General features: G+C 44.9%; 1 protein-coding gene and 1 long non-coding RNA gene across 5 annotated transcripts in view; both read right to left on the bottom strand.

Moving 5' to 3' along the window:
• Nucleotides 1-2,522: 2,522 nt before the first annotated feature.
• Nucleotides 2,523-7,295, bottom strand: LOC138433983 (uncharacterized). Its single transcript, XR_011254560.1, has 2 exons — nucleotides 3,198-7,295; nucleotides 2,523-3,031 (listed from the first exon to the last, which is right to left on the bottom strand). It is a non-coding gene; the product is annotated as an uncharacterized lncRNA (long non-coding RNA).
• Nucleotides 7,296-8,343: 1,048 nt separating this feature from the next.
• Nucleotides 8,344-24,318, bottom strand: part of STYXL2 (serine/threonine/tyrosine interacting like 2) — a 67,723-nt gene continuing 51,748 nt past the window's right edge. For all 4 annotated transcript variants that reach the window (XM_069547966.1, XM_069547999.1, XM_069547977.1 and 1 more), the window contains one exon: nucleotides 8,344-11,685. In XM_069547966.1, the coding sequence (XP_069404067.1) occupies nucleotides 8,828-11,685 (2,858 nt within the window). In that variant the 3' untranslated portion in view covers nucleotides 8,344-8,827. The remainder of the gene's footprint in view (nucleotides 11,686-24,318) is intronic.

Genomic DNA, 24,318 nt, shown 5'->3' with positions numbered 1-24,318 from the left:
TTCAACCCCCCTTTTTTTGATACTCCTCAATCTGGAGTTGAACAGGTGTTGGCATCATAAACTCAGTAAAGGAACTTGGTCTTAGGGGGACTTGGTTTCAATAACTGAAATCCTCATTCATCTTGAGTGCACTGCTCTCAAAGATGGGGCATGTTTCTTCTGTTTAAGGGACTGTGAGGATGAGTGATTTGCCTAATATCTCTTGTCTGCTTCTGTTTCTCTCTCTCTGCTCTCTTTTTCTCTCTCTCACACACACACCCTCCAGCTCTCTGCATCTCTCCCAGCAGCCTTTGTAATAAATTGAGAGCTCCACAACCGCCTATGCTGTGCAGCTTTAAAAAGAGAAAGCTGTCTGAAAGATGCGCAAATATTGTGACTCCCTGGAATGAAAGCTTCTCTCCTGGGAGTCAGAAGAGAAAGCGTGTGGAAATCTCAACCTCTTTGAACATACCATCCTTTAAGTAAAGCTCCTATTTAACAGCGGTCCCTGGGGGTTCTGGGCTTGTCATCTTCCTGGAACTCTTTCTCACTGGACTGATTATTAGTGAGCAGGCTAACATGCTGGATGGAGGAAAGCCAGTCTGAGCTTGGGCTTTGTTCAGGGACTGTATCTTCTGGATGGTCAATCTGTCAGCAGCCTACAATTTGATTTCAGGTTTTTTTGCAATTGTGCTTTTAATTCCTCCCTGGCCATAGATCTTTTTAAAGGAAAATGGTGTGGTAGAAAAAATTGGCCTTAAAGTCAGACATATCTAGGTTCAAATCCCTGCTTCCTTACTTACATTGTGATCCTGAGCACATCACTTAATTCTTTTCAGCCAGATCTTCCCATCTGTAAAAGGGGGATATTAATACCAGCTTTGCAGGATTGTTATGTTGGTCAGTAGGCTAACTGGAGTGGAGCTGAGAGGTGGTCAGCCGGCTTCCCAGAATGGGTTCCATAAGAGCAACACAACTCTGGGAACTTTCTTGCTCTGTGTTCTCTGGGGCAGTGGTGTTGGTGGGGAGAGAGGGGAAACAGGAAGCCATTGCCTTGCTTCCTCTCTGAGCGCTTGTTTACATTTTCTTCTTGTTTGGGAAATGCTAATAAGGCAATGATCCATTTGAGCCACAGGGTCTCAACGTCCAGTGAGTCATGCCTGCTATCTGCCCTTTTGCCTGCTACAGGGGCCTTTGTTGCTCTGTGTTCCTTTCAGGAATGCCTGGTTCTCCCCAAACAGCTCTTAGCAGCCCCATGTGAGCGAGGTCACAGCAGGCTGGTGGCAGCTGGCACAGAGCAGGGCCAGGAGCAGTTACTACTCTGATGCTTTCCTTTTGCCTCCCAGCCCTCCTCCCCAGCTTCTGCTCTGGTTTGGAGAGTATGGACATTTGTCAAGACTGGGCTCTACTGAAGCATTTGCAGAGTTACTGTGACTTGGAGAGAAATGCTTCCAGCAACTCTGGCCCAGCAGTCAATGTTGGTGAAGTGAGAGTTGCTCTCCCAAGCAGCTGGCTGAGCTGCTCTGCCTCCCAGAGATGCCTGGAATTCCCTCCAACCTCCAGTATCCTGTGATGTTCTCTCTCCTATCACTCCCTAAACAACTTGCCCACTCATCAGAGGGGGGTGGAGAAAGGGAAGAAAGAGGGAAAAGTGTCACTAACAGAAACAAATTGACATCTTTGGGGCCTAAAACTGATTCATGCTGAATCATTAATTCACTAGTCAATCAATAATTCCACACTTTTAAAACAAATTGATTTAAAGACTAACAATTTAGTAGAAGATGTAAAAGATATTTACTGAGCAATTGTTGTGTGCCAGGCACTGTCCTGAGCTCTTTAGAGATGTCATCTATCCTGCAAGGTGTGTGGACTTTCAAACCAGACCTCAATTTGAATTTTGAATTTGATGTAGAGCAGCCATGTGGCCTTGGGTAATTTATCATTTTACCTCTCTGAGCATCAGTGTCCCTATCAGTTTCTTTGAAACATCAGAGAAATATTTCCCTAATCACCATGTCTAAGGTAACACCCTACTCCAGACCACCATCTTTCAGAGAACTATTATTTTTAGCCATAATAACTGTCTATTGAGAGTCACCTTTTTGCTAGGCTTGGCTTCTAGTGCTGGGGTTACAACAGGAAACAACAGCCTCATGGAGCTTTCACTGTAGTAGGGAGAGAGAGTGAAAGTGAAAGTCACTTAGTTGTGTCTGGCTCTTTGCAACTCCATGGACTACATAGTTCACGGAATTCTCCAGGCCAGAGATACTAGAGTGGGTAGCCTTTCCCTTCTCCAGGGGATCTTCCCAACCCAGGAATTGAACATAGGTCTCCTGCATTGCAGCAGTATTCTTTACCAGCTGAGCCACAAGGGAAGCCCAAGAATACTGGAGTGGGTAGCCTATCACTCCTCCAGCAGATCTTCCGACCCAGGAATCAACCTGGGGTCTTCTGCATTGCAGGCAGATTCTTTACCAACAGAGCTATGAGGGAAGCCCAGTAGGGAGAGAGTGACAGACAAATAAGCAAACAGATAATAAATATATAAATAATATTCTAAATTCCCTTTTTACCATCTATGGCTCTCAATAAAATTATTAGCTCCTTGAGGGCAAATTATCACCTGTTTTGACTTCTGCTGAATTCTTAGTGCCCAGCATAGTGTTTAGCACAACACATGTTTAAAAACTGAAGTAAATAAATAAAGTTTAAAATTTTTGAAGAGAATAAAGTAGATAGCCCATGCTTGAAGCTCTCAGCTTAGTGCTTCAGTTCAGTTCAGTCGCTCAGTCGTGTCCGACTCTTTGCGACCCCATGAATCGCAGCATGCCAGACCTCCCTGTCCGTCACCAATTCCTGGAGTTCACTCAAACTCACGTCCATCGAGTCGGTGATGCCATCTGTCATCCTCTTCGCCTCCTGCCCCCAATCCCTCCCATCATCAGGGTCTTTTCCAATGAGTCAACTCTTCATATGAGGTGGTCAAAGTGCTGGAGTTTCAGCTTTAGCATCATTCCTTCCAAAGAACACTCAGGACCGATCTCCTTTGCTTGAAATATGGTAAATATGTAATAAGTTGGTGGTTTTTCAATCAGATTCCAAAACTGTGTGCTTAACCACGTCACCACATTGTGTTTATTATAATGATAACTATAACAACAATAATGTGTTGTTTTTATTATAGAATTACATATACCAATGTATAATTTACTTACCAAGTTCGTATAACTCCACAATAATCCTTAGGTACTATCAATCCTTAAGTAAGGTAGACATTCTTAACCTTAAGTACCAAATTCCTATAATAAAAAGCAGAGTGTAGTAAGTGCCAAAGACAGGCACAAACAAAACACTGTGCGATTTCAGAGGAGGAAGAGAGGCATGTGGTCAGGGTGGCTGGAAGGGTTTTGATAGAGGAGAATCTCAGAGAACGGAGGTGTCTGAGCACGGGGATAGCAGGGTGGGTGGGATGGGGGGCCCTGAGGCAGAGAGGAAAGCCTGAGAAAGGGCACAAAAGAGTGTATGCAATGGTGTGCTGCTCTCACAGAGGCGGAAGTCGGGACACGAAGGGAGCAGTAGGTAGGGCTGGAAGTGGAGGGGAAGGCGGCTCTCAAATGCCAAGGGAAGAAATTTGAACTTCGTTTCATAGGCAATAGGGAGCCATTAGAATTCTTAAGTAGAAGGAGATAAAGAACCAGAATTGTGAACTTGAAGATTAATTCAGTTCTAGACTAGACGGAAAGGAAATGAGGCTGCAATTGCTAGGCAGAGTCCCGGTTTGGGGAGATGGTGGTGATCACAAAATGAGGAAAACACATGCAAAGAGCAGAATCACCTGGCTCAGGTGAGGGATGAGGGAAAGGAGGTGTCAGAGCTGGCTGTGAGCTTTGAAGATTCAGAGGTTGGTGCTCTTCCTATCTGCCTGGCAGGCTACTAAGCTTGGACCCAGGGACCTTGATTGTTCTCTAACCTGGGCAATTTTTCATAAACCTTTCTCCTGAGGGATTTAGGACTCTCTCTTACTTGAGATTGTCTCTGTTTTCCATGACTTCTTGTAGAATGATGATAATAGCACAGTGTCCTGGGCCAGTGTTGGTACAAGGCTGACATTCACTCTAACCCTAACCAAACAGAGCTAAATTGAACTGAATTATTGGTTATGGCCACTGCTCTGGGTTTCCACCAAAGCTGGATCCAACTTCTGCCTCCAGGAACCTAGCCACAGATAGATCTAAACCAAGTGGATCTTCTGCCCACTATGAGAGGCCATGTCCGCCTGGGATTGAGGTGACCGAATGGCTGGAAATGGGATGGCTCAGTTGCTGCAGCAGCTGGTCTGTGTGCACAGCTGCTCACAGATGCTAGGCGGGGCCATGATGTCCAAAAATGACAGTAGTGGTGTTTGGAACCTATAGAAATAAAATTATATTGTTAACTACCTTCACATGCACATGGATAGATTTACACTAACTTTGGCAGACATTTGGAGGGATGACATGACTTAAAGGTTTTACATGAAATTTACTTTTGAGTGTGTGTGTTGCAGGGATGGGGAGGTGGTTTCTAGTTGGTACCTGAAAAAGATGGAAGGCATCCTGCTTAGCAACAGGAGCTGACACAGAAAATAGTGCTTTAAAACATGAGCCCTGAACCAAAGTTCATAAGGACAGATGATCCTAAGGCTAGGTATAAATTTTTACTCAAGATTCTTCTCACAAGGGCAATTCTGTTTAGCGTGTTTTAAGCAGGTTGTGGCAAGAAGTTATTTAATTGCCATTGGCTAATAACACTAGGACTAAAGGTTTCAGGGAATCCAGAGAAATTCGTATGCCCTCTTCTGGTAATTTTCCAAACACTAAAAGCAGTCTTCATAACCCAGGGCCAACGATATATCACAGGATAACTGGTGTACTGGCCTGAAATTGTGCCCTTATTCTTGGATATCATCCATCTGCTCTTGACTCTTCAGGCCCAGGCACCTAACCCTAAACCTCAGGGTGCACACTATACCTCTCCATCCTGTCTGCACCTCTGTAAATGACTCCTTTTTGGATTACCTAATTTGGGTGTGTCTCCTCTTTCTTGCTCGGGTGCTTCAGATCCACCTTGTTTTTCACAGACTCCATGACTTCATTTCCCCTCCAGACCTTGGAGGTCAAAAAATGCCTTCTCTGTCTCTTACCAGCTACCTCCAAATCTTATGCAGGATTTCCACTCTTGCGGGGCCCCTTTCTGTATACTATTCTCCCTTACCATGGAAGTCTCCCAGTGAGCTCTTTGTATAACTTAAAAGTAGATGATACATTAATTCAGATCTGTCCCCTCTTTTTCTTTTCTACACAACAAAATCACTGACTCTATTAGCTAGCTGATTTTGTGTAGCTAAAACCCTATTCCGGCCATTACTTAACTCTTAGTGGTGGATCAATGTTGTGTTCAGTGCATGTTGCTCCCAGTCATTTAAAACATCATCAGAAAGGCTCTACTGAGATGGCCTTTCCATGTAAGTGTATTAACATCTGTGCTGGTAATTCTCTGTTCGCCCCTTCCGATTCACCTTTTGTTCTTCTCCAGACTACTGGGTTTTCCCACCTGCTGGATTACAGTTAGGTTTGGCTAAAAAAAGTTACTAGCATGAGATCAATATTTAGGAGGAGAGAGAAGTCAGGGTATTAGTTCTCCTCACTCCCCTGCCAGGTTGCTAGGTGACCCTCCTCCTGTGGTTATGGCTCTTGCTGGCTCTAGAAACAGCTCCCTCACTTTGCCCCCTCAGTCCCAAGACGGGATCAGTATCCCACTCTTCTGGTACGCGGGTGCTTCGCTGTTTCTGTTTGCTCTCTTATCCCTGCCCATGCCTCTGTAAACAGTTCCCCCACTGAACTCTCATCATCCACTTTGGGCGTGCCATCTTCTGAGGACTTTACTGACATAAAACACACCTTTTCATGTCATTCAGAGACTGGAAGGCTGAAATCCACCCTATCATCCTAGATTGGGTCTAATTCAGAAGTCACACTTGGGATCCTAATACTTCAAACCCCATCTATTCCTTCAAGCTCATTATAACTGATACAAAGTTTTCATTAATGTGATTTACCAAAATACAATCTGGACACCAGGAATCAGGTGAATTCAGAATCCTGAACTCTCAGGTGGACACCTCCCTGAACACAGGACCCTGAAGGAGACATCCTTGGAGACACAGCAAGCAAAAGCCTTTCTGCAGGTCTTGACCTTGACTTCTCTTGGATTTCCTCCCCTGAGCTAGTCCACATACAGACTATGAGGACCATTGCTGTCTTTCTAGCCTAGGAACTCAACTAAAAGCAGACTAGGCCACATCTTTAGTATGTGTTCACCAGGCTCAAATTCAGGTTTGGAGAAATACTAGGTGGCTCTTCATACCGAGATGCTTTAACATGCTTGTTCAACATCCACTCAGTGGACTGTTAGGACTGAGAGTTTTAAAAAGTTTCTTGACATGATTGAGATAAATTTATTTATTTCCCACTTAGGTTAGTAAAAAAGACATGTGTAGAGATCTGTGTTAATTGGATCCTTATAAACAGGCACTGGGGGCAGCTGCTCAGCTGGCCTGTCAGTTAATTCAGTCCCTGAACTTGGGTCTCTAAATATTGATGGTCAATTTGGAAGCTAATTCAAGGTAAGAAGATCAGGAAAAGAAAAAGAGAACTGTTGTTCCAGGGATATTGTCAATCCTCTCTCTAGAAGATCATTCTTCTAGAATGGATGCTCAACTGATTGTCTATGCCTATGTCAGAAACCTTCCTATAGGGGTAAAATAAGAGAGGAAGCTTTGAGCTTGCCCAGAAGGTAAAATGAGCCACAACCAGCCTTCTTGCCTATGAGGACAGCACCATCTTAGATGATGACAACGACCTGTTGAGCACAGAAACTAGGGACTAAGTCTGACTAAAGTAAAGTGAGCAAAGGAAGAAGGAAAGAGGGAAATGGGACAAAGGCTGAGCTGTGTTTTTTTTAAGGCCTCATTCTCCTTCAGCTAGTGAAGGGGAGAGAAGCACCATCAGTGACTGAATTGCAGGCTGATGTGGTAGAAGGAAAGTGAGCAAATTAATTCAGTATTTTGACAGCAGCTAATGTGCAAGTCTGGGTTTGAGCTCAAGTCTGTTCCTTTTGCCTTGGTATATTCATGCTCACTGCAATGTGTAATGTTAATAATCCACGTAGAAAAGATGCATCACGTCCACGTCCTATAAAACTGTTTCTAGGAAAAATGACCGCACAATTAATGATCACTTACTATACATCCCATTGGTGGATTCCTCATTCCTCTTCTGCCCTCCCAACTATATCTCATGAATTAGATGCATGCCTATTTTCGAATCCTGCAAGATGCTGCAGGTTAAAAGGGACTATAGAAATGAGTTCCCCAATGTTTGAGATAGGTGCCCAAAACATGTCTCTTGCTTTGGCAATTCAACCTGTGTTTGCTGCTGCTAGGTCGCTTCAGTTGTGTTCAACTCTGTGCAGCCCCATAGACGGCAGCCCACCAGGCTCCCCCATCCCTGGGATTCTCTAGGCAAGAACACTGGAGTGGGTTGCCATTTCCTTCTCCAATGCATGAAAGTGAAAAGTGAAAGTGAAGTTGCTCAGTTGTGTCTTAGCGACCCCATGGACTGCAGCCTACCAGGCTCCTCCATCCATGGGATTTTCCAGGCAGGAGTACTGGAGTGGGGTGCCATTGCCTTCTCCGAACCTGTGTTTGGAAGGCTGAAAAACCTTGAGAACAACACATAAGAAATCTCATCAACCTAGCCCATCTAGACTGCAGAGAAGGATCAAATGGACTGCCCACGGCATTGTCCAGTGATCCTCAAAGGAACGAAAAGCAAAGATGACCACAAGACCTCATAAAAATACATCTCCATCTCCTTGCGCTGGGCTTCGTTTTTTCTCTCCCTCATGGTGGTTTGCTTTTAACCCCTACCATTCCAGAGGGACTCTCTACCTTTAGCTCACCACTATAAAACCTTTCTCTCTTGAGTTCCATCTGTTACTCTCAAGGGTCCCCCTCGTGTCTTCCCCTTCCCTGGGGCTTCCCTGGTGGCTTAGATGGTAAAGAATCTGCCTGCAGTGCAGGAGACCCATGGCTTCCCATTGCACTGTATCCTAAATACTTGGTTATTATTTTTATAATAATAAATATTATTTTAAAATAATAATATTTTATATATTAATATTTTAAAATATGATATTAGTATTGGAGACATAGCTTTTGTAGCACAAGGTGAGGGTGGCTCTTGGTAACACATCTGTGTCTCTTAAAGTGGGTTTCCACTAATATCCAAAGAGTTAAAAGTGACCAGAATAAACAAGAAATATTTGACAACATATCAATTTAATGGAGATCCAAAACATTCAAAACAAACAACCAGAACTCAGCTGCTGGGAGAGGTGAGACTTGCCACAGGATAGATTTCTTGGGTCTCATTATCAAACCTCTACATATAGAACCATGTCCTGTACTCACAGCCTTTCTGGAATAAGTTGGAGTCTCCAACAAACTATAGTGCCTGTGTAAGCTCATCTCTAGTCTGTGATGAAAAAAATCAAACATGTAAGTGAAGTACTAAAGTTCAGAAGCACTGGGCGTCAGTTGGTCCCTCATTTGGACCTCCCGTTTATGGCTCTTCTTCTCCTTCTCTGTTTCCTCCCTACCCCACATCTGGTGTCTTCCTGCCTGGTGCTGCTCACTTCACTTCTGCCCCTCCATATGATCCTTGCCCCATCCTTGTCCCTTGGTGGGCTGTGGCTGTGTGTGTCTTGAGCCCTATGCTAAGTTGTAAGGCTTCTCCCTGTGTTCTCAGTCTCTCCCAGATTCCCTTTGCCGAGCGGAATCCTCCCTTCTTCTCTGCAGCTTAGTCCTTGTTTCTTCTTGCCGGCGTCTCCAGGCAGCAATGATGGCTTCATCATCCATTTCCTCCTCTTCCTCCCTGTCAGTGCTTCTCCAATACCGGGACCGCCGCCCTGAGGCAAACCTCCCTTCTTCTCTCTTTTCTATCCTCTCTTTCTCTCCCTCCTCTTCAGACCTCATGAAACTCTGGGTGAATTTCCTCTTGGCTCCAAATTCAGAAAAGTCTGACCTGGATGACTCTTCCACGTCTTCCCAGTCCCTGGATCTGGCCGCATTTGGACGCCGTGGTTCTGGGGACTCTTCTCCTTCAGAGGGCTCAGGGGTCCGGCGGAAAAAGTAGGGCTCCGGGCTTCCCTCTCGGGAGCTTGAGGTCTCACTGAACATGGACCTGGAGAATGTGTGCATCTCTCTGCCTTCCCTGGTGGAGGAAGCAGAGAACCGTGAAGTGCTTTTTACCGAGTTGCTGTTGGTCTCCTGGTAGGAGGAGGTGTCCTGCTCCTCTGACCGGGATTTGGAGAACTTGTAACTGGAAGACTTAGACTCTGTCTCCCGAATCAGGGAAGATCTGGTGCACTTTTCCCTGGAGCTTCCAGACCAATCACTTTGGGGAGGAGATTTTTCCTCTGTCCGGAGGCCACTGAGCCACTTATTAATACTGTTATCCATCTCTCTGCCAGCTCTGCTGCCACTTCCATAGCCATCAGAGACAGCCAGGGAGGAGAAGGTGTCTGTTTCGGGTTTCTGGGAATTACTCCGGGAAGAATACCGGAAGCTCCCTATGGCACTGTCAGTGTCCTCACCCCTATCATCCACATCATCATCCTCATCCTCATCCTCCTTGACCTTCTTCTTCTTGAAAAGGGAGCTGCGTTTGTTGTCAGAGGCCAGCTTCTCCATTTTGTACTCGGACATCTTCTCCCTCAGCTCCGTTTGCATCTCCTTCTCCTTCCGGCCAAGCTCCTTTAGGTCAATATTGTCAGCAAAGAGGCTATAGATAGGCTTGCTGGTCCCCTTCACTTTGCTCCCAGTACCTTCAGCTCTTGCGCTCCTCATGGTATGGGAGGACAAAACTGACTGGGTCTCAGAGCTGAGTCTTGCCTGGCTTTGAGGCAGCAGGCAGCCACCCAGGGAGGAGCTGCTCTGTCCACTGAGCATGGAAACTTGGTCATCCCCTAGGCAGCTGCCTGTTGGTGCTGCCTTCATGCTTACAGCGGACGATGGGCGGGGCGACAACAGCATTTCATTTTGCTTCTGGGCGAGAGTTTCACTGACTACGTTGGCAATCCAGTTCTGTATGCTGGCAATGGAAATTGTGTCTCCAGGCCCCACATGCAGGTTAGGTAGAGGTGTGGTGGGGATGGAAGCCAAGCATCCGCCTACTTTGCTTAGGGCCTGAGAGGGATGGGAGCTGTGGCTCTGGGTGCTGAGCACTGATGCTGTGTCCCCATCAGCGCTGACTGAGGGGGCTGCTGACCAGAATGCAGACAGGGGGATGCTCCCACTGGCAGCTGAGCTATCTGCCTCCCAGCTTCCCATGGACTGGCTCTCCTCCAGTGTCTGCCTGCTTCTCTCCAGCAGCTCTAGCCTTCGCTGCCTCTTCTTGACCAAGGCCAAGTCGTCTCCCTTGCTGAGCTCCACCACCTCCTCCTTGTTCTCACTGCCCACCTTCTTCTGGTGTTTCAGCTTCCAGGCCTGGTAGGCAGACAGATTGACATCCGAGAGGTTTTTCTTCTCCCCCTCCACCTCCTCTGCACCTTGCTCACTGCTGCCATCTCCTGCCTCTGCGTCCTTCTTGTGAAATCCAAACTGGATTCTCTTGATCTTCCACCTTTCCAGGGCGGTGAGTTTGTCCTTGTTTCTGCTGCAGAAGTTATAGAAGGAGCTGGCCTCGGAGGCCACACTCTCCTCGTCATCCTCCCGCACCCTGCTCCCCACCTCCGAGCTGGCGTCCACCTCCTCTCTCTTGCTCCTGGAGTGGTACTTCCGGGAAGCCTCCTCCTCAATCTCCTGCAGCCTCCGGTTCCACATGTCCCAGGTGCTCTCGGTGGACATGGAGTCGGAGCGGCGTCTCCCACCTCGGTTCTGGCTGCTCATCTGCAGCTGCTGCTTCAGGACCCGGATGTCATGGCTGCTCACACTCTCGGAGGTGCTGCTCTCGCTCAGCGTGTGCCTCCTTCTTCTCCTCACGAAGGAGCTGCCATCGCTCTCCTCTTCCTCTTCCTCCGCCCTATCCCACCTCCGGTGCCCTTCTGCCTGGTACCTCTCATTTCGGCTCTGCCACTCCTGGATGATTCGCTCCACGTCCTCATCCTCGGGCTCCTCACCTTGACGAGAGGAGGCTGAGAACCTGCCGTCCTCGCCCTGCAGGACCTTGCCTGTGGGGAAGCTCTGCCCCTTTTTCCACGCCTCGTAGAGCTTCTCCTCCTCCTCCTCATCGATCAGGGTGAGGGGCTTGGAGGCCTGGCTGGCCCTCCCCAAGGAGGAGGCACTCAGGTGACTGGCAGCGTCGTCCTCCTCCTCCACGGTGAGGGTGTGCGCCCTGGCTGCCGCCGCGCTCCCGGCGTCCTCGTCCTCCTCTGCCCCCTCCTCCCCCCACTCCCTGCTGAAGTCCTCTTCTCGCTCCTCCATCAGCTTCTCGTTGAGCTCGCGGAGCTGCTTCAGGAAGCCGTCGTTGGGGTAGATGGCCCGCTTCTTGCGCACAGTCATCAAGGCCTCCAGGATGGCCATGTTGTGGAAGATCATCAGGTAGGCTACCACCAGCACGGCCGAGCGGCTGACGCCCATTTCACTGCTGACCAGGACTTTCCCTGGGAAGAAAACACAGCAGATGGTGAGGGAACAGCAATAATTCGGCTGTTTTTGTTTTTGTTTTTGTTTTTTAAGTTTTGATGTGCTGGATTTAGTATGTTTCCTTTGCTTCCCATATTCATCCATGCTCAAGTCACATTAGGGACAAGCATCATTGCCCCCATACTACAGAAGTCAGAGCAGTGAGGCCACCCTGTGCTTGTGGAAACATTTTCTGAACATGTACAAGGACTGGGGAGTGGGTGGGGAAAAAAAGGATCTAACCACTGTCCCCACTTTTGAAACATTGAGTGCACTTCTGTGCTGTGCTCTGCTTAGTTGCTTAGTTGTGCCCAACTGTTTGTAACCCCATGGACTGTAGCCCGCCAGGCTCCTCTGTCCATGGGGATTCTCCAGGCAAGAAGACTGGAGTGGGTTGCCAGGAGTGCATTTCCACTTTCTACCAACCTAAGCATCAGAAAGATGAAAAATAAAAGAATAGGGGTAATGGGGAAGGAAGTAGAAAACGAACAAGGCTAAGATGAATAAATCAGAAAGAAGTAGAATCTCAGTGTTGGAAAGGACCACAAGTCATCTGAGAATTCCCTTTACAACATCCTTGATTCTGGACAATCCGTCTTTCAGAATCTGCTGGATAGTTCCAGTGACAGAGAGCTCAGTATCTTGGACAGACAGAATATAACACCTCTTTCACTCCATATTTAGGTCATTCTAATTTTCTGAAAATTCTTTCCCATGTTAGGGCAAAGGATAACTCTGTAACAGGTATTCAGTACTCCTACTCTGACATACTAGGGTAAATAATAAATGTATGAATTAGGCCTTTAATACAAAAATTTTTAAGAAAATCACTATTATATTCTTTACTGGAGTTTTTTTTTTTTTCCCTTTTCCTGTCCAGTCTGGATCTTTCAATCATTAGACAAACACTTTTCCATGTTTCATTACTATATGATCTACTCTCTTCAGGTCAAACTTGGATTTATTAGCTTTATTCCAAAGGAATTTATGTCAGTGTGGAACAAGATATTTCAGGTCTGGAATGACCCAAATGGAGTAGAGTGGGCCCCTCATTACTCTTGTGCTAGGCACTGGGCCTTCACTGATGCCATCTGAGCCTGCAGTGTGGGTGGATATGTCACACAATGAACTAAAATTATTGTTTATGTCAACTAAACATGTAAAGCCTTCTAAAACGGCTATAAAGTCATGTCTCTCTTTTCTTATAGCCTTCTTAAAGCATAAGGATAGTGGTATAAATTCCTATGAATGCTTTTGGTAAATATAGCCTATTCTTATAGCCTAACAGAAGCTTTTGCAAGTCTCAACTTTACCATTCAATACATTAGTGATTCCCCAACCTCCCCCTCTACCTTGCCTCCTTCATAAAAATGACAAACATGCCTTCTATGCCTTCATTCTAATAATTGTTTAAAATGCACATTGGGATCACTAGAGATCTCCTTCCAGGCTGTCATCAATCTGTTTGCCGGCAGTCTTCAGGGATATTTATTAAATCATTCAGGAGTCCTATCTTACAATATGGGATGGGGGTGACTTTATTATTATATCTTTGCACCAGTTAAGGCCATGTCTTTGTCTTACAAGCAGGTCAGAGACCCAGGCAAGACTTGAGGGCACCTGAGATCCAATAATCCTGAAAGGCCAATTAACAAAGGGCAGCAGTCACTAGGGGCAGGTAAGCAAGCCACTAAAGAATCAAGGCCTTACAAATAGCTGAGAAAAGAAGTGAAAGGCAAAGGAGAAAATGAAAGATATACCCATCTGAATGCAAAGTGCCAAAGAAGAGCAGGGAGACATAAGAAAACCTTCTTAAGTGAACGAAGGAAAAGAAACAGAGGAAAACAGAATGGGAAAGACTAGAGGTCTCTTCAAGAAAATTAGAGATACCAAGGGAACATTTCATGCAAAGATGGGCTCGATAAAGGACAGAAATGGTAGACCTAACAGAAGCAGAAGATATTAAGAAGAGGTGGTAAGAATACAGAGAAGAACTGTACACAAAAGGTCTTAATGACCCAGATAACCACAATGGTGTGGTCACTCAACCAGAGCCAGAAATCCTGGAGCAGAGTGTGAAGTCAAGTGAGCCTTAGGAAGCATTACTAAGAACAAAGTGATGGAATTCCAGCTGAGCTATTTCAAATCCTAAAATAGGATGATGCTCTTAAGTGCTGCATGCTATACATCAGCAAATTTGAAAAACTCAGCAGTGGCCACAGGACTAGAAAAGATCAGTTTTCATTCCAATCCCAAAGAAGGTCTACGCCAGAGGATGTTCAAACTACTGCACAATTACACTCATTTCACATGCTAGCGAGGTAATACTCAAAATCCTTCAAGCTAGGCTTCAGTGGGTCATGGTGGAGAGTTCTGACAGAATGTGGTCCACTGGAGAAAGGAATGGCAAACCACATCACTATTATTGCGTTGAGAAACCCAAGAAGAGTATGCAAAGGCAAAAAGATAGGACACTGAAAAATGAACTCCCCAAGTGCCCAGTATGCTACTGGAGGTCAGTGGAGAAGTAACTCCAGAAGATTGAAGAGTTGGAGCCAAAGCAAAAACAACACCCAGTTGTGGATGTGACTGGTGATGGAAGTAAAGTCTGATGTTGCAAAGAGCAATATTGCATAGGAACCTGGAATGTTAGGTCCATGAATCAAGGCAAATTGGAAGTGGTCAAACAGGAGATGGTAAGAGTGAACATCGACATTTTAGGAATCAGTGAACTAAAATGGACATGAATTTAACTCAGATGACCATTATATCTACTACTGTGGGCAAGAATCCCTTGGAAGAAATGGAGTGGCCATCATAGTCAACAAAAGAGTCCAAAATACAGTACTTAGATGCAATCTCAAAAATGAAAGAATGATCTCTGTTTGTTTCCAAGGCAAACCATTCAATATCGCAGTAATCCAAGTCTATGTGCCAACCAGTAATGCTGAAGAAGCTGAAGTTGAATGGTTGTATGAAGACGTATAAGACCTTCTAGAACTAACACTCAATAAAGATGTCCTTTTCATTATAGAGGACTGGAATGCAAAAGTAGGAAGTCAAGAAACACCTGGAGTGACAGACAAATTTGGCCTTGGGGTACAGAATGAAGCAGGGCAAAGGCTAATAGAGAGAACACACTGGTCATAGCAAACACTCTCTTCCAACAACACAAGAGAAGACTCTACACATGGACATCACCAGATGATCAGCACCGAATTCAGATCTTTGCAGCCAAAGATGGAGAAGTTCTATACAGTCAACAAAAACAAGACTGGGAGCTGATTGTGGCACAGACCATGAATTCCTTATTGCCAAATTCAGACTTACATTGTAGAAAATAGGGAAAACCATGAGACCATTCAGGTATGACCTGAATCAATTCCCTTATGATTATACAGTAGAAGTGACAGATTCAAGGGATCAGATCTGATAGAGTGCCTAAGGATGGAGGTTAGTGACATTGTACAGGAGACAGGGATCAAGACCATCCCCAAGGAAAAGAAATACAAAAAGGCAAAATGCTTGTCTGAGGCGGCCTTAGAAATAGCTGTGAATAGAAAAGAATCAAAAGGCAATGAAGAAAAGGAAGGATCTATCCACTTGAATGCAGAGTTTCAAAGACTAGCAAGGAGAGAGAAGAAAGCCTTCCTCAGCAATCAATGCAAATAAATAGAGGAAAACAATAGAATAGAAAAGTCTAGCGATCTCTTCAAGAAAATTAGAGATACCAAGGGAACATTTCATGCAAAAATGGGTACAATAAAGGACAGAAATGGTATGAACCTAACAGAAGCAGAAGATATTCAGAAGAGGTGGCAAGAATACACAGAAAAACTGTACAAAAAAGATCTTCATGACCAAGATAATTACGATGGTGTGATCATTCACTCACCTAGAGCAGACATCCTGGAATGTGAAGTCAACTGAGCCTGAGAAAGCATCACTATGAACAAAGCTAATGGAGGTGATGGAATTTCAGTTGAGCTATTTCAAATCCTAAAAGACGATGCTGTGAAAGTGCTGAACACAATATGTCAGCAAATTTGGAAAACTCAGCAGTGGCCACAGGACTGGGAAAGGTCAGTTTTCATTCCAATCCCAAAGAAAGGCAATGCTAAAGAATGCTCAAACTACCACACAGTTGCACTCATCTCACACGCTAGTAAAGTGATGCTCAAAATTCTCCAAGCCAGGCTCCAGCAATACGTGAGCTGTGAACTTCCAGTAGTTCAAGCTGGTTTTAGAAAAGGCAGAGGAACCAGAAATCAAATTGCCAACATCTGCTGGCTCATTGAAAAAGCAAGGGAGTTCCAGAAAAACATCTACTTCTGCTTTTTTGACTATGCCAAAGCCTTTGACTGTGTGGACCACAACAAACTCTGGAAAATTCTGAAAGAGATGGGAATACCAGACCACTTGACTTGCCTCTTGAGAAACCTGTATGCAGGTCAGGAAGCAACAGTTAGAACCATACTACCAGACCACTTGACTTGCCTCTTGAGAAACCTGTATGCAGGTCAGGAAGCAACAGTTAGAACCATACATGGAACAACAGATTGGTTCCAAGTCAGGAAAGGAGTATGTCAAGGCTGTATATTGTCACCCTGCTTATTTAACTTATATGCAGAGTACATCATGAGAAACACCGAGCTGGATGAAACACAAGCTGGAGTCAAGATTGCTGGGAGAAATATCAATAACCTCAGATATGCAGATGACACCACCTTTAAGGTAGAAAGCTAAGAAGAACTAAAGAGCCTCTTGATGAAAGTGAAAGAGGAGAGTGAAAAAGTTGTCCTAAAACTCAACATTCAGAAATCTAAGATCATGGCATCTGGTCCCATCGCTTTATGAAAAATAGATGGGGAAACAGTGGAAATAGTGACCGACCTTATTTTTGGGGACTCCATAATTACTGCAAATGGTGATTGTAGCCATGAAATTCAAAGACAATTACTCTTTGGAGGAAAAGTTATGACCAACCTAGACAGCATATCAAAAAGCAGAGACATTACTTTGGCAAAAAGGTCTGTCTAGTCAAAGCTATGGTTTTTCCAGTAGTCATGTATGGATGTGAGAGTTGGACTATAAAGAAAGCTGAGTGCTGAAGAATTGATGCTTTTGAACTGTGGTGTTGGAGAAGACTCTTGCGAGTCCCTTGGACTGCAAGGAGGTTCAACCAGTCCATCCTAAAGGAAATCAGCCCTGAATATTCATTGGAAGGACTGATGCTGAAGCTGAAACTCCAGTACTTTGATCACTTGCCGTGAAGGACTGACTCATTTGCAAAGACCCTGATGCTGGGAAAGATTTAAGGCAGAAGGAGAAGGGGACGACAGAGGATGAGATGGTTGGATGGCATCACCAACTCAATGGACAGGAGTATGAGTAAACTCCAGTAGTTGGTGATGGACAGGGAGGCCTGGCGTGTTGCAATCCATGGGGTTGCAAAAAGTCGGACATGACTGAGTGACTGAACTGAACTGAGGCTTCAACAGTACATGAACTGAGATCTTCTGGATGTACAAGCTGGATTTAGAAAAGGCAGTGGAACCAGAGGTCGAATTGCCAACATCCATTGGATCATAGAAAAAGCAAGGGAGTTCCAGAAAAAGATCTACTTTTGCTTTATTGACTATACTAAAGCCTATGACTATGTTGTTTTTGTTCTGTCACTCAGTCATGTCCAACTCTTTGTGATCCCATGATCTGTAGCACACCAGGCTTCCCTTTTCCTCACCATTTCCTTGAGCTTGGTCAAACTCATGTCCATTGAGTCAGTGATGCCATCCAACCATCTTGTCCTCTCTTGTTTGCTTCTCCTCCTGCCTTCAACCTTTTCTAGCCATAGTGTCTTTTCCAAGGAGTCAGCTCTTTGTATCAATTGTGGAAAATTCTTAAAAAGATGGGAATACCAGACCACCTTACCTGTCTCCTGAGAAACCTGTATGTAGGTCAAGAAGCAAGTTAGAAACAGATGTGGAACAACTAACTGGTTTCAAATTGGGAAAGCAGTATGTCAAGGCTGTATGTTTATTTAGCTTATATGCAGAGTACATCATACAAAATGCCAGGCTGGATGAAGCACAAGTTGGAATCAGGATTGCTGGGAGAATCCTCAGATGTGCAGATGACCATCCTAATGGCAGAAATTGAAGAGGAACTAAAGAGCATCTTAATGAAGGTGAAATAAGAGAGTGAAAAAGCTGACTTAAAACTCAACATTCAAACAACTAGATCATGGCATTAGGTCTCATCACTTCATGACAAATAGATGAGGAAAAAATGTAAACAGAGACAGACTTTATTTTCTTGGGCTCCAAAATCATTGTAGATGGTGACTACAGCCATGAAATTAAAGTTTGCTCCTTGGAAAGAAAGCTATTATGAATCTAGACAGAGACATTGCTTTGCCAATAAAGGTCCATATAGTCAAAGCTATGTTTTTTCCAGTAGTCATGTATGGATATAAGAGTTGGACCATAATGAAGACTGAGTGCTGAAGAACTGATGCTTTCCAACTGTGGTGCTGGAGAAGTCTCTTGAGAGTCCCTTGGGCTGCAAGGGAATCAAACCAGTCAATGCTAAAGGCAATCAACCCTGAATACTCATTGGAAGGACTGATGCGGAAGCTAAAGCTCCAATACTTTGGCCACCTGATGCAAAGAGCCATTGGTAAAGAACCTGATGCTGGGAAAGACTGAAAGCAAACAGAGAAGGGGCAGTAGAGGATGAGATGGTTAGATAGCATGACCAACCCAATGATCATGAATTTGAGTGAACTCTGGGAAATAGTACAGGACAGAGGAGCCTGGCTGTGCTGCAGTCCATGGGGTCGCAGTCAGAGAAGACTGAGCCACTGAAATTAACTGAAAGAATCAAGGCCACTAAAAAGCATCTACAGATTCAACGTCTAATCTCCTTCCTCTTCCAGCTCAGGGCTCAGCTGTCACTTTTAACTGGCGAACCAGGCAACAGTTTACTACTGTGAGTACCGAAGACTCACTCCATTTCTTTGGAGGTGGTTACTAGGCCAGCTCAGTTCAAGCCACTTCAGCACACAAACCAATAGGCTTCCTCATAAGGGCATCAAATATTGAATACAATTAGACGCAGTCTGGTAGAGGCTAGGTTGCCATCCATGCCTTGTCGTATTATGTTCCTTGTACCTGGGATTCCTCTGAGGAGCCTCAGGGGCTGCCTCAGGGACAAGGGAAAGGCTGGGTGGGGCAGACTCAGGGGTCCCCACCCAATTCACCCAGAGCAGCAGAAGGATTTTCTGTTTTCTTAGGCACACTAAGGTATAGTTTGTGCCTGATATCAACTTCAGGGGGTGCCTTTCATTTTGAAGTGAAAGTAGATTTGTTTGGTTGTGATGAAAACTCTCCAGCAATAAAATGACTTGAGGAAGGAAGTCTTTCTCTAAAATTTGAAGTTGTCATTTTGATCATTAGGAGGGCTGATTTTGGGGGTGTGGGGGCTCAGTCTTGAGGTAGAAATTACTACGCAGTCAGTGTAGAACTCTGAGACCTTGGTCTTGTTTTCAGTAAATATCCTGCTCCATTGTCCTGAATTCCTGGAATGTGTCTTTAGTCTAATAAGTTATTAGCACTGAGATCCAGTTCAGTTCAGTTCAGTTGCTCAGTTGTGTCTGACTCTTTGTGACCCCATGAACTGCAGCACGCCAGGCCTCCCTGTCCATCACCAACTCCTGGAGTTCACTCAAACTCACGTCCATCGAGTCGGTGATGCCATCTAGCCATCTCATCCTCTGTTATCCCCTTTTCCTCTTGCCCCCAATCCCTCCCAGCATCAAAGTCTTTTCCAATGAGTCGACTCTTCACAAAAGGTGGTCAAAGTACTGGAGTTTCAGCTTTAGCATCATTCCTTCCAAAGAACACCCAGGGCTGATCTCCTTTAGAATGGACTGGTTGGACCTCCTTCCAGTCCAAGAGACTCTCAAGAGTCTTCTCCAACACCACAGTGCGAAAGCATCACTTCCTTGATGCTCAGCTTTCTTCACAGTCCAACTCTCACATCCATACATGACCACTGGAAAAACCATAGCCTTGACTAGGCTTTGTTGGCAGAGTAATGTCTCTGCTTTTGAATATACTATCTAGGTTGGTCATAACTTTCCTTCCAAGGAGTAAGCATCTTTTAATTTCATGGCTGCAGTCACCATCTGCAGTGATTTTGGAGCCCCCCAAAATAAAGTCTGACACTGTTTGCACAGTTTCCCCATCTATTTCCCATGAAGTGATGTGACCAGATGCCATGACCTTCGTTTTCTGAATGTTGAGCTTTAAGCCAACTTTTTCACTCTCCACTTTCACTTTCATCAAGAGGCTTTTTGGTTCCTCTTCACTTTCTGCCATAAGGGTGGTGTCATCTGCATATCTGAGGTTATTGATATTTCTCCTGGCAATCTTGATTCTAGCTTGTGCTTCTTCCAGCCCAGCGTTTCTCATGATGTACTCTGCATATATCCAGTAATTAACTTCTTTTCCATATGCTTGAGAGAAAAACAACTGGTGATCATTAATCCTAAACCCGTATGTCTGGTCCATGGTAAAATGGTCAGAGGGCATGAAAAAGGGTGGTGACTTAAACCAAGGATCAAGAGAAGCCATGAAGTGAAGTGAAGTCTCTCAGTCGTGTCTGACTCTCTGCGATCCCGTGGACTGTAGCCTACCAGGCTCCCCTGTCCATGGGATTCTCCAGGCAAGAATACTGGAGTAGGTTGCCATTTCCTTCTCCAGGGGATCTTCCCGATGCAGGGATCGAACCCGGGTCTCCCGCATTGCAGGCAGACGCTTTAATCTCTGAGCCACCAGGGAAGCCCCCAAGAGAAGCCATAAAGATGTTAAGTACCTTGACCTTTAAATCGATCGGTTAGAAATAATGTGATTTAAGGAAGGATATAAAAACTGCTGTAAGGCCCACCTTGGGGGGACTATTTACCCCCTCTTAGTGTCTGTGCTGAGAGCTTTGTGCTTTCTTCCTCTTTAATGAATTCTATTCTCTTGAGTGTTTGCATGTTCATGGATTCCATTCTTTTGCTCTACAGACAAGAACTTGGATTCCCATCTCAGTCTGTCTAGATGTGCTTAAAAATTTGAAGAGTACTGCTAGTGGGGAGAGCCCTGGACTTGAGTAAGGCTGGGTTCAAGTTCTCTCACATGATCAGGATGCCTTTGTATGGCAGGAGTTTGTGTTGTATCCTCTCAGTTCACAATCCTCGTTTTCAGAACTTTCTTCCCTCTCTGCATTTCAGGAAAATGAAAAGTACTTGCCCAGAAGTCAACCTTCCTTGTCACTGTGGATAGAATTCAGGGTAGACAAAGGACCAGAGTCTGACAACTTCTCTCTCCAGGGAATGTGGAAATGGAACTGAGGAAGAAAATCAGCAGTTATTGCCAGGCCTATGGAGGGCCATGCTCTCGATGTAGAGAGAAAGAGAAAATGGAACCAAGAGTCCTGAGGTTGTCCAGTCTTTGTTCCAGACCATTCTGAGGCCATATTCCTGTCTCTGGATTTCTTCTTGTCTTGTGATAGTTGATGCCTTTGCTGTTTGTTAAGTAGTTTGAGATGGTTTCCACTTACTAGCAACCAAGGGGATCTTAATTATTACATGGTTTCAATCATTTAGGGGCTTCCCTGATAGCTCAGTTGGTAAAGAATCCACCTGCAATGCAGGAGACCCCAGTTGGACTCCTGGGTTGGGAAGATCCGCTGGAGAAGGGATAGGCTACTGAATCCAATATTCTGGCCTGGAGAATTCCATGGACTGAATAGTCCATCGGGTTGCAAACAGTCAGAGATGACTGAGTAACTTTCACTTTCAGTCACTTAAGCGTCCACGAGTGGGGATTTCCCCATCTGTAAAAGGTAAATAACATGTTCTCAAGGGGTCACTGTGATTATTAGGTAAAATGCCCAGCACCAGGTGTATATTTCATTTTCCTCCTGGTCCTAGAGTGGAGAAAATCACAGAAACTAAGGTCCAGGAGGTTAACTCCAGGTCTGCTGGGAGGTAGGAACTTCCCACAAAAGCAACAACCACTGTAAAGGATATTGTCTTTTCCCTGGCTTGCAGGGATGCTGAGACAAGGGAGTGGGAGGCTGAAGTTCATAGTAGCAAGGGAAGAGGGGATGGTCTGCAGGACACACAGGCCAAGCAGGACATGGGGACCACCTGGCTGACCCACGGTCTGGGCCGGCCCCAGCTGAGCTGCCATACTGGCGGGAAGGCCCAATGCACCACTGTGAGTGGGACTGGGGAGCTGGGGGTGCAGAAGCAGCCCCGGAGGGAGTGCTACCTCTCTTTCCCTGCAACGGGACACTCCCTGCTCCAGCCACAACAGCTCCTGGACGTCCACGCCACCACCCTCGGGCGCCTTCTTGTGATCCTGGGCATATGTTTCCACTGTGCAAACTGCCTCTCTCACCTGGGATGCTGCGTGAGTCTGTGCTTCCTTCACTCTGCCAAGAAGTTTGTGGACAGCACCAGGAAAAGCAGCAGAAGAAATCCCCTCTCTCACAGATACTAGGCAGACATGCCCAAGTCTATTTTAGTCAGAAGAAATACGTTCTTAAAAATAGGGTTTTAAGTATTGAAAAGAGGAGAAAATCATTTTATATAGATATATAATTTATCTATACATATATGTAACACATGAATTATTTAATAAAAATATACATATATAAAAATATTTTCCCTCTCTCTGCCTCTCGCTGCCTCTGTCTCTGTCTCTCTCTTTATATATATGTATACATATACATGTATATGTGTTGTTGTTCAGTTACTAAGTCACGTAGGACTCAGACCCCATGGACTGCAGCACAGCCAGGCTCCTCTGTCCTTCACTATCTCCTGGAGTTTGCTCAAGTTCATGTGCATTGAGTTGGTCATGCTGTCTAACCATCTCATCCTCTGCTGCCTGCTTCTTTTGCTTTCAGGCTTTCCCCGCATCAGGGTCTTTTCCAGTGGGTCAGCTCTTCAAATCAGGTGGCCAAAGTATTGGAGTTTCAGCTTCAGCATCTGTCCTTCCAGTAAGTATTCAGAGTTGATTTCCTTTACGATTGACTGGTTTGATCTCTCTCCTTGCAGTCCAAGGACTCTCAAGAGTCTTTTCCAACACCACAATTCAAAAGCATCAGTTCTTTGATACTCAGCCTTCTCTATGGTCCAGCTCTCACATCCATACATGACTACTGGAAAAACCATAGCTTTGACTATATGGACCTTTATCAGCAAAGCAATGTCGCTGTTTTCTAGATTTGTCATAACTGTCCTCCCAAGGATCAAGCATCTTTTAATTTCATGGCTACAGTCACTGTCTGCAGTGCTTTTGGAGCCCCCCCAAAATGAAATCTGTCACTGTTTCTACTTTTCCCCTTCTATTTGCCATGAAGTGATGGGACCTAATGCCATAATCTTAGTAGTTTGAATGTTGAGCTTCAAGCCAACTTTTTCACTCTTCTCTTTCACTTTCATCAAGAGGCTCTTTAGTTCCTCTTCACTTTCTGCTATTAGAGTGGTATCATATGCATATCTGAGGTTGTTGATATTTCTCCCAGCAATCTTGATTCCAGTCTGTGCTTAATCCAGCCCAGCATTTCCCCGGATGTACTCTGTAGAGAAGTTAAATAAGCAGGGTGACAGTATACAGCCTTGACAAAGTCCTTTCCCAATTTGGAACCAGTCGATTGTTCCATGTCTGGTTCTAACTGTTGCTTCCTGACCTGCGTACAGGTTTCTCAGGAGACAGGGAAGGTGGTCTGGTATTCCCATCCCTTAAAGAATTTTCCACAGTTTGTTGTGATCCACACAGTCAAAGACTTTAGCATAGGCAATGAAACAGAAGTAGATGTTTTTTTTGAAATTCCCTTGCTTTCTCTATGATCCAACAAATGTTGACAATTTGATCTCTGGTTTCTCTGCCTTTTCTAAACTGAGCTTGTTTGGAGGTTCAAAATTCGGAGGTCCTCAGTTCATGTACTGCTCATGTCTAGTTTGAAGGATTTTGAACAGAACCTTACTAGCACGTGAAATGAGTGCAATTGTATGGTAGTTTGAACATTCTTTGGTGTTACCCTTCTTTGGGATTGGAATGAAAACTGATCTTTTCCAGTTGTGTGGCCACTGCTGAGTTCTCCAAATTTGCTGACAAATTGAGTGCAGCAATTTAACAACATCATCCTATTTTAGGATTTAAAATAGCTTAGCTGGAATTTCATCATCATCTCCTCTAGCTTTGTTCATAGTAATTCTTCCTAAGGCTCACTTGACTTCACACTCTACTCCAAGATGTCTGGCTCTACAAGAGTGACCACACTTTCGTATGAGAGTGGTTATCAGGGTCATTAAGACTTTTTTTTGTACAGTTCTTCTGTATATTCCTGCCACCTCTTCTTAATATCTTCTGCTTCTGCTAGGTCTTTACTGTTTCTGTCCTTTTAAAAAAATTCCTTTAAAATTTAAATTTTAAAAAATTTAAAATTGAAGGATAATTGCATTACAGAATTTTGTTTTTTTCTGTCAAACCTCGACATGAATCAGCTATAGGTATACATATATCCCCTCCCTTTTGAGCCTCCTTCCT

This window comes from Ovis canadensis, chromosome 1 (assembly GCF_042477335.2).
Source record: "Ovis canadensis isolate MfBH-ARS-UI-01 breed Bighorn chromosome 1, ARS-UI_OviCan_v2, whole genome shotgun sequence".
Lineage (NCBI taxonomy): Eukaryota > Metazoa > Chordata > Mammalia > Artiodactyla > Bovidae > Ovis > Ovis canadensis.
The sequence above is the reverse complement of the archived record's forward strand: the minus strand, read 5'-3'. Positions and strand labels throughout refer to the sequence as shown.